Source organism: Hyaena hyaena, unplaced genomic scaffold, assembly GCF_003009895.1.
Source record: "Hyaena hyaena isolate Hyena2069 unplaced genomic scaffold, ASM300989v1 scaffold_655, whole genome shotgun sequence".
Lineage (NCBI taxonomy): Eukaryota > Metazoa > Chordata > Mammalia > Carnivora > Hyaenidae > Hyaena > Hyaena hyaena.
Genome location: NW_024081289.1, coordinates 572131 through 582642, shown reverse-complemented (window position 1 = coordinate 582642; position 10512 = coordinate 572131). Strand labels below are relative to the sequence as shown.

General features: G+C 45.7%; 1 protein-coding gene across 2 annotated transcripts; it reads left to right on the top strand.

Moving 5' to 3' along the window:
• Positions 1–934: 934 nt before the first annotated feature.
• Positions 935–9255, top strand: PA2G4 (proliferation-associated 2G4). Of its 2 annotated transcripts, XM_039216878.1 has the most exons (14): positions 935–1193; positions 3077–3205; positions 3495–3600; positions 3692–3761; positions 3971–4063; positions 6226–6289; positions 6516–6594; positions 6748–6826; positions 6921–7054; positions 7360–7454; positions 7574–7701; positions 7865–7918; positions 8134–8200; positions 9027–9255. In XM_039216878.1, the coding sequence occupies exons 1-13, from the start codon at positions 1106–1108 to the stop codon at positions 8197–8199; spliced, it is 1185 nt and encodes a 394-aa protein (XP_039072809.1). In that variant the 5' UTR covers positions 935–1105; the 3' UTR covers position 8200; positions 9027–9255. The 2 variants fall into 2 exon arrangements, with proteins under 2 accessions (XP_039072809.1, XP_039072808.1); XM_039216877.1 differs by having other exon boundaries at positions 8134–9250.
• Positions 9256–10512: the final 1257 nt, after the last annotated feature.

The following is a 10512-nucleotide window of genomic DNA, read 5'->3' as shown; positions in this document are numbered from 1 at the left end:
CAGCATGCTGCCTTGTGTCTTCTGACAGTCCTACTCTGTCCCTTGCAGCTTTCTCCAGCCTTACTCTTCTGAAGACAAGCATAGCACACAGTGCTTTTCATTTAAGGCGTTTACTAGGAATCTCTACAGGGCAGCCACCTGGGGATAACAAAAACAAGAAAATCCACGTTTGGGAAAATAAGAAAGCCAGACAGATGTGGTTCCTCAAGAAATGGAACACTAAAACTCCCATATGTTTCAGAACTCTCATTTTCTTGAGAAAGTATGTGTCAACACTTCCCTCAAGTGCCATCAAAGCCTATAGTTGGAGCAATGGTGCCATCTTCAGTGGGAATCTGGCCTCTAGAATGGGAGGCTGTAAATGGATAATCCCTCCGGACTCTAGCTGCCCAGTTAGCCCTTGCTACTTGGACTCCTGGTCTCCTTCCACATAGTTCTTGCCCCTCCTCGTTCTCCCAGCACAGGATTGATTGGACCGGCTAAACCGGTCCCCCAGCCGCTCCAGGGATCCGGGGAAGGGCACACCCAGCCTCCCCGCCCTTAATATAGTCACTCCCTCCTCGCCTCGGTTCCACCGAGCCCTGCTGCCTCGACACCCGTCGCCTGGCTGTAGCTCCGCCCCTTCTCCCTTAGCCCGCCCCTCTCTATTACAGGTTCTCGCTCAGTGCTCCTGGTGGATGTGGTTTTTCCGGGAGAGACCACGCTTCCCATGAAGCTCGCCAACGGCTCCGCCTTCCCGCTGGAGCCTGACCCTTCCCAGAGTGCTCGGCGAGTCCGGCGTGCGAGGCCCTTGGAGGGCAAGGCCCCAGGGCCTGGCTTAGGAGCGCGAAAGGCGAACTGGGAATTGTAGTTTCAAAGTCGGCAAGGTCAGCTAGAGGCGGGCTGTAGAAAGGACTCGTTGTCCCAGCGTGCCTTACGCCTCAGCCCGCGCGCTCGCAGCTTCTCGCTCTCGCTCGCCCGCCCGCCCGCTCCCTTGCTAGCTCGCGCTTTCGCTCGCGCTCTCCTCGCGGATCGAAGGGGCTGTAGGCATAGCCTGCGGCTGGGAAGGAAGACAGAGGCGGCGGCTCAGGGGGAACGAGGCTGCGGTGGTGGTAGTGGTGGGAAGATGTCGGGCGAGGACGAGCAGCAGGAGCAAACTATCGCCGAGGACCTGGTCGTGACCAAGTATAAGATGGGGGGCGACATCGCCAACCGTGAGTGCGGGCCTTGGGGGTCCGGAGATCGAGGCTGAGAGGGGGGAGGCAAAGGGGATGGTGCTGGGCTGGCCCCGGAGGGGCTGGAGCGGTGGGGTCATGCGGAGTGAGGAGCTGAGGGCCCCGTGCCGGTCTGCCGTGGGTGGCGTGGTGGGAAGACTCCGTGTTGCGCCTGGGACCTGAGCCGCTGGGCCCGGGCTGTAGTATGTGGAGGTGTGGGGCCCTGACCGGGAAGATCACAGAGCAGGGCCCCCCAGCCGGCTCCGAACTTAGGCCGTTAGGAGGCAAGGCGCATCTTCTGCCCCTCACCCTTCGGTCCGGATCCGGATCCCTGCCTCTTATTCTGGCAGCGGCGAGGCCACCTCGAAAAGGAAGCGCCCAGCTGTTGGCTACGGAAGCGCCCCTCTATTTTGTTTTGGCTCCCCGGCATCAAGAGCCCAGCCGGCACGTGTCGCCGGGTTCCCATGCGGATCGCTGGCTTTCTTCTTCCTCTGCTACAGTCCCTGACACCAGCTTCTCTACCACGTGCTTTGCTGGAGTCTTTCGTTTTTTACTTCAACTCCTTCGCTGGTGGGTTGGGCCCCTTCTACCCTTGGGCCAGCGCAGGGACCGTTGGAGGACACCACTGGAGCTCCTAACACAACTCTTGGAGATAATATCAGGCTTTTCTTGAAGCTACTACCAACAATCTGTGCAGATAGCCTTAGCCGTCAATTTTGGTTGTTCTCAGGGGCTTGATGACTCTAGGAGTGTTTTGAGGTTCTCAACCCAACTAGGCAGTCTTGTGAATGGTATTGAAAAGGGGGGGGGGCTGATTTTAGGATCTCAGAAGTCAGCTTTATTACCACTCTGCTCAGACTTTCTCAGCAGCTGCCTGCCAAGCTTGGCAGACGTCACACTTTCCCTTTTCTCTTTGCAATTTATCTTTTCACTTTAAAACCCAGTTACGGGGACAGAAAACCCTTGTGTTTGGGCTTTTAAATGGTTTTGACAGTAAAGACAGGTATTTAGTCTTTGGTCCTATGGCTGAAAACCTGAGTTTTCCGTGCTTCTAAAGAATCACCAAAACTTCGATCACAAAAATCAAATCTAAAGTTCAGGATAGGCCATGGTGAGGGCACCCAGTGAACAGAACAAAGCTTTATAACAGAATGAATATTTAGTATAGTGCCCTTATTTGGGGTGCTTTTTAGTATTAGTGATTTGGATCAAAAATTTTCCCCTTGCAGTTTATAACTTCTGGAGGCACTTGTGATCCCAGATACCAGTTTGAAACTCTCTCAGTTCTTACGCCTCTTTGAGATGTGCTACAAGTTGTAAGGCATGAGCCTTTGAAGCCCAGGAATTTTGGATTAAGTCCCCTTGGTTTATACACTGGATGATGAGGAAATAAGTTTACAGATTGAGATTACTAATGTCTAATTGGGGTGTCTGAGAAGGGAAGAAGATAGCATTTAACAATGCATCAGCTTCGAGTCAGCAATTCTGTGTCTACCTTCCTGTTGTTCCTGACGCCTATAAATTTCTTCCAGTCGGCTTTGCATGTGTGTTGGTCACCTTGGTGAGAACCCCCTTGAAGTTCATAACTGTCCTACCACACCATTGGTATGTTTGGAAAGTGCCAGACTAGGGAGACAGATGGTGTTTACCCAGTTGTCACATTCTATAGGGAGGGAAGGGTGTGTTGATTTTTTTTTTTATTTTAGGAAAAGGAAGGTAGACATTTAGTGATTATAGGTAGGTATATTCCAAGAGGCAAACTTGTTCCCTTTCAGCCTTGGGCAATGGCACTAGGGAATATTACAAACGCTAACTTCTAGGTTTGTGTGGATGGTAACTTAGACAACACATGCAGGGCTGACATGGTGGGATTCTGTCCCCAGGGGTACTTCGATCTTTGGTGGAAGCATCCTGCTCAGGTGTGTCCGTACTGAGCCTGTGTGAGAAAGGTGATGCCATGATTATGGAAGAGACAGGGAAAATTTTCAAGAAAGAAAAAGAAATGAAGAAAGGTAAAAAAAAAAAAAAAACAACAACAATCCCCCACTAATTTCCCAAGTTTGACCCTTATTCATTCCTGTTTGTTTTATTGTAATGATGTGACCCCCACCCAAGCTCCAGTAGAGATATTTGGAAATTTGGAACAGCAGGTGGGATACAGTTTCCTACCCTAACCCAAACTGATTAAAGAGGCAAGACCCTGAAGAAAATCCTTCATTTTTCTGAGGGGCAGCAGGGCTCCGAGAGAAACCTAGAGAGAGAGACAGCAGGGTAGTAAGGCTGATGATTGTCTCTTTACAGGTATTGCCTTTCCCACCAGCATTTCAGTAAATAACTGTGTATGTCACTTCTCCCCTTTGAAGAGCGACCAGGACTATATTCTCAAGGAAGGTGACTTGGTAAAAATGTAAGCTTAAGCCATTTTAGAGCACTTGTCTTTTTCCTAAGCATTTGCATAGTGCTGGTTGCTAATGCTGGGTTCTCCTTTTGCCTTCTAGTGACCTTGGGGTCCATGTGGATGGCTTCATCGCTAATGTGGCTCACACTTTTGTGGTTGATGTAGCTCAGGTACGTGGTCTGCCTTGAACTCTGTTCCACCTGTGGGGAGTGGGAGAGGAAACGCTGCTGCTTCTTATTCCCACCCCTTACCACCATATACATTTTGAGAGAGCCCCTAGAGAAATAAAAGGAGAAAAGTGTTGGCTGGCCTTGCATAGTGACCAGCTGAGTTAGAGCGATTTTCCAGGGAGGTACTGATTGCATTTCCTTTTCTACAGGGGACCCAAGTAACAGGGCGGAAAGCAGATGTCATTAAGGCAGCTCACCTTTGTGCTGAAGCTGCCCTTCGCCTGGTCAAACCTGGAAACCAGGTAAGCTGTTTAGTCTAATTCCAAACCGTGATAGAGCCTAAGATGCATTAGTCAACTATAGCTGTTCAATATTGAACTGTCCCCTTCTATAGCCCCCTTATAAAACAGCTTTTTTCTTTCAATTTATTTATTTTGAGAGCAAGCGAGTAAGAGTGGGGTAAGGGCAGAGAGAGGGGAAGAGAGAGCTCTAAGTAGGCTCTACACTGTCAGCACAGAGGCCAACATGGGGCTCAAACTCCGGAACCATGAGATCATGACCTGAACTGAAACAAAGATGATTCACTGACTGAGCCATCCAGAAGCTCTTTAAAATTAGTTGTGTTGGGGTCCCTGGGTGGCTCAGTTGGTTGTTAAGCATCTGACTTTGGCTCAGGTCAAGTTTTCACAGTTCATCAATTCGAGTCCTGTATTGGGCTCTATGCTGACAGTGTAGGACCTGCTTCAGATCCTCTGTCTCTCTCTCCCCTCCCTCTCCCCTCAAAAATAAACTTTCTTTTACATATAAATGTTTATTGATTTATAAAGTGCGTGTCAGGATGGAGAGAGGGCAGACAGGGGGGGACAGAGGATCCGAAGCAGGCTCTTTAGACAGCAGTGAGCCTGATGTGGGGCTTGAACTCACAAGCTGTGAGATCATGACCAACTCTGAGCACCTGTCATAGATAAGTTCCATGCTAGGTATATGGGGATATATGGTCCTTTCCTCATGGAGCCTTTAGAGATCCTCCCTTATTCTTGTTTTGGATGTGCATCTTTTCCTAAGAAAATTTGAGGGTTATCACTTATGGTAAAACACAAATGTAAAAAAAAAAAAACCCAACATTTTTTTAAGAACTTTTTTTTTTTTTTTAATTTATTTAAGTAATCCCTACACTCACCGTGGGGCTCAAACTCACAACCCCAAGATCAAGAGTCGCTTGCCCTTCCAACTGAGCCAGGCAAGTGCCCCCAAAAACCCAACTTTAAAAGCTTATAAAACAGAAATCACAATACCAGGAAACGTGATGGAGAGAGGCCAAAAGTTAATTTTGTGCTTTGAAGGACAATATTAGAAAGCCCAGGGATCATGAACTACCATGAATTAATACAATTTAACATCTTAGGCTATGCATGGAGACATTTTTTTCTCGCACCTCAGTCTCCAGGGCCCTGTTCAGTCCTTAAAGCTTGCCCTTTTTTTCCCCCCCCTTTTTTTCTTTTTTTCATTTCTGTGCTCTCATATTCTTCATTTCTTTAATTAATTTGTACTTCACCATTGTTCCTTGTTTGCATCATTTTTTTCTTAAATCTGTCTTGGTTTCCTTATGATGATACCTACTTCATACAGTTGTTCTGAAGCACTTTGAACAGTGCCTGTAGTAAACACTTGTGTTGGCTATTAGTACTTTGCATGTTGATTATTCTTTATGTACTTAGAATTGTGTATCTTCGTTGGAAGGTAGTGTTGTATACTAACTATTGTATAGTTATGACCTCAAGAATTTCCGGGTTCTTGCTCTATTGCCAACCCTACTGTTTAAAACTAACTTTTTGAGTTCAAATTTCCTCATCTGCAAAATAGGAAAAATGAAGTTGCCACTTACTGTCACAAGGTTATTTTAACAATTGAGATGATCCATGTACAGTACCTAGCACATGGCTTATTCGTTGTGATTACTTATTCTCTTTTTCATTTTGTTTAAGAACTGTAGCTTGGGGGGGTGGTCAGATCATGTTTGAAAGGGTGAAGAAGGGGAAAATCAGAGTTTGCTGTTCCCTTTCAACAGATCTTTTGGAAAAAACACTGGATTTATCACTAGGAAACCTGGGTTTATCCCAGTTTCTTTCACTTAACTGGCTTAAGCCTGGGAAGATCTTTTACCCTTTCTGTGCCTCAGTTTCTTCATCTATTATGTCGGGATATGGGATATAGATCTATTGTATTCACGTTTCAGAATTGTTGTCTAATTAGACTGTCTTTGTGAAAGCACTTTGTAAACTGATAGCAAAAATAAGGTGTTTTTAGGTTGTAGGGATAATAGTTTGAAATGAAAAACCAGTGAGTCGTTGCTCTGGATGGAGGATATTGGGACTATTAGTTCTTTAATATTTTTCATTCTTGTGGTGGAGAACTTACTGGCGCCTCTATATATCTCACCTGTTATTTGATCTTGTCCTTCTAGAACACACAAGTGACAGAAGCCTGGAACAAAGTTGCCCACTCATTTAATTGCACACCAATAGAAGGTGAGACCTCCGATAACAAGGTTGAGGGTCATAGTGGGTTAGGAGAATTAAGGATTTTGCTCCTTTGAAGATCCATTCTGACGCTAGCACAGTGTAAGCCAAAACTCTTACTCCCCTGAGTTTTCATAACCAGGCACTTTTCCCTCACTGCCTGTCCCATCAAACTACTTACGTGAGTGGATTTGGAAACCTTTTGGGATTCTAGATGGCTTTGTCCTGTCCACAGGTATGCTGTCACATCAGTTGAAGCAGCATGTCATCGATGGAGAGAAAACCATTATTCAGAATCCCACAGACCAGCAGAAGTAGGTGTCAGTTCCACCCTTTGCTCTCCACCCTCTGAGACTAGTCACGAACAGTTTCTTCCATGCTCCCAGCTTAATCAGTCTTGTCTATCTTCTATTTCAGACTGCAGGAACTACTCATTGTTTTTATGGTTCCCATTCTATTCCTTTTAGGAAGGACCATGAAAAGGCTGAATTTGAGGTACACGAAGTATATGCTGTGGATGTTCTTGTCAGCTCAGGAGAGGGCAAGGTGAGGAGAGTTTGCCAGAGCTAGCACAGAGAGGTGACAGGGTGTGTTCAAAGAGCACCAGCCCAAATGTGACGTAACCTATTACTCTTTTCAGGCCAAGGATGCAGGACAGAGAACCACCATTTACAAACGAGACCCTTCTAAACAGTATGGGCTGAAAATGAAAACTTCACGTGCCTTCTTCAGTGAGGTCGAAAGGCGTTTTGATGCCATGCCATTTACTTTAAGGTACTGCTACTGCACAGCAGGAACAGGACTCGGAACCAGTCTGACTTCTAGACCACACGCCCAGGAACACTGTTCTTTCTCCCAACGCGGCCCAGCCCCTGCCTAAACTTGTAACTCCAGCCTGCCCGCATGCACGCCTTCTCTCCCTCTCTCTCCCTCTCTCCATCGGCCTCTCATTGAAGATAATGTGAAATAGCAATCCTAAGCATGATTTCTGCCTGAGGGTAGGAGCTATTTAAAAACATGAGGAAAATGGTACTTGAATAGGGAGTTAAGGATGCCTGAATTTGTCTTCCGCCACCCAGAGCATTTGAAGATGAGAAGAAGGCCCGCATGGGTGTGGTGGAGTGTGCCAAACATGAACTGCTGCAGCCATTTAATGTTCTCTATGAGAAGGAGGGTGAGTTCTAAGAAGAGAGTTTCACTTTGGAGCCCCTGGTTACCATCCCCCGCTCTAGCTTACAGAAAGGGGTATCACAAAGGGGACATTTTATCGAAAACACTTCATCTCTCCCGTAGGTGAATTTGTTGCCCAGTTTAAATTTACAGTCCTGCTCATGCCCAATGGCCCTATGCGGATAACCAGTGGTCCTTTTGAACCTGACCTCTACAAGTCTGAGATGGAGGTCCAGGATGCAGAGCTAAAGGTCAGTGTGTGATGGAAAGTCGTGAACACATGGCACCTGTCCTGGGAGTGAGGAAGAGGTGTCACCAAAGTCCTGAAAGGAGCTGGGATACTGAGAGTGACACTTTGTGTTTCCTCAACATTCTCAAAATTTGTTTTCCTTTCTCCTCCTATTTATTTTCCAGGCCCTCCTCCAGAGTTCTGCAAGTCGGAAAACCCAGAAAAAGAAAAAAAAGAAGGTATGTTATATTCATCCCTCTCTGGCAAGGTGAAACTTGATCCCTCTTGAGTCCACCTTCCTGGGTGTTGTGGTGGGTGTATATGTATCTGCATATCCTTATTTCCCCTTTCCTCAGGCTTGACCTAGAGCATTAGGATATTTTTGTCCTTGGTACCCTGGTTACCCCAAGTGGTTGGAAACTGACAGGTTTTCCTCTCCTTTCCATGAATATAGGCCTCCAAGACTGCAGAAAATGCCACCAGTGGGGAAACATTAGAAGAGAATGAAGCTGGGGACTGAGGTGGGTCCCATCTCCCCAGCTTGCCGCTCCTGCCTCATCCCCTTCCCACCACACCCCAGGCTCTGAAGTGCAGTTCGTCTTCTCCACCCAGGACCGCCAGCAGAGCAGGGTCTCCCTGCCCCCATCCCTGTCCCTATCCCAGTCCCCGTCCAACAACAACCAGCTCCAACTGACTCTGGTCTTGGGAGGCCAGGCTTCCCAGCCACCGAAGACTACTTTAAATAGAAAAGAGAAATTGAATAATAAAATCAGGAGTCAAAATTCATCGTCTTCAAGCCCCTCTTTCTAGCCTTTTTCTACTACTCTCTGCTTTGGTCAAGGTTTATGACCCTACAACAGAACAGGGAGAAGGCTAACGTAGCCACCACCACTAAAAACTCAGCTGAAATTTTTTTATACCACTTGGTGTCAGCATTTTCTCATCTGTTGGGGCTTGTTCCTCTCTTTTCCCGCTCTCCCCAGGTATTTTATCAGGCCTCAAAATAGAGAGGAGCTATATTCAGATTGTTTTTATTCACATGTGGCAGATTCCTTTTCTGATCCAGACTGGTCAGGCCCCTCTCATTTTTAGGAGCTGGAGCCTACATTTACCAAGGGATTCTCATCTGTCAAATGGATCCTCATTTATAAATCTCTTAGTTGTTTTTGTTCTGCAGGACTTTTTTTTTGTCTTCACCAAGCTGTAAAGAAGTAATCCATCTCCACCTTGTCCATTTCTTTGGAGTCAATGGGGGGGCATTCCCCTGTTCCATCTTAGAAACCTGAGCTGGAAGCTCAACTGTGGTTTGTTCCCTGTTTGAAATGTTTTGACTTCCCTCCCTGAAAGAAAGACCAGGAACCAGAGGAGCAGACTGACTGAAGAGACAACTCCTGGCTTTCTGAAGCTGTGGACTTGGATTGGATGAATTGCTAGGGGTTTGGAGAGGAAGGTGATGAAATTCGGTACCTCTGGCATGCTGTCCCAGGGAACTAGGGCTCCCGCTAACTTATGAGGTTTTTAAACATGTTGAAAATGACATGGCGTTAAAATAAATTTGGATTTGCTCATAATCATGTGCCTTTGTATGCTGTGCTTATTTGATAGAGATGGGGGACATGTCCGCTGAAGTGATGGTCATTTGGAACTAATTCCATATATTGCCTTATTCTGCCTTTCTAAAGAAATACTGTGGGTTGGGACAGTACAATTTTTATGAAAGTTTTTAAAGTTTTCTAGAGTAAAAACTTAACCCTGTTGCTGACAGTTTGTTCAGGACAATGTGTACTGCAAAAAATAAAACAACTATTCAAATGCCTACCTTGACTTAGGAAGCCAGTAAGAATGCCTGTAGTATTAGGCAATTTTTCAGAGCAGGTCTAAGACAGATAATTAGTTTATTAGAGTTGTATATGTGAGGCATTAGTGACCTGGAGATACTATGAACAAAACTAAACACCGGTCCCTTCATAAGAGCCTATAGACCACAACTCAACCTTGAACAACAACAAGGGTTAGGGGCACTAACATGCTGGTGCAGTTCAAAAATCCACCTAGAACTTTTGACTCCCCAAAATTTAATAGCCAGAAGCCTTAGGACATTTTATATGTTATATTCATTATATACTCATTACAATAAGCTAGAGAAAGACAATGTTAAGAAAATCCTGAGGAAGAGAAGTACATTTACAGCATTGTATATATAGTTAAACACATAAGTGTATCGAGTTCAAACCTGCGTTTTTCAAGATTGATCAATCAACAGGTGAAAACCTGATCCTGGTGGACTTGATAAAATGTTGCTGGAATTTATTTCAAAAACTTGTTATATTCTGATGGTGACAATACTTGAACTACGTAAACACTTGGAAAGAGGTTCCTAAGCTTTTTTTTTTTTTTTTTAAGTTTATGTTGCGAGAGCAAGTGGGGGAAGGGCAGAGAGAATCCCAAACAGACTCCACAGTCAGAGCAGAGCCCCTCAGCAGTATTGATCTCAAATCTTGGAGATCCTGATGTGAGCCCAGATCAAGAGTAAAATGCTATACTGAGCCATCCAGGCACGCTGAGAGCCGTAAGTACGTTTTTTCCCAGAATTAAAAAGGTGACCTGTTGCTGTGTAAATTATATAGGGAAACCACGAAAAAAGGATTGTCACAAAAAGCCTTACAGTCTCTTATTAAAGTAAGGTGAAGTCTGTATGGTAAATTGTGTTCTTTTTCACCCTTCCTAGCTCAAGTTTCCTGTAGCCAAATCTACAAGTATCTATTTTCTGGGTGTTTCTGACCTGACCATACTGTGACACTGGGAAGTTCCTACATCTTAACACCAATTATTC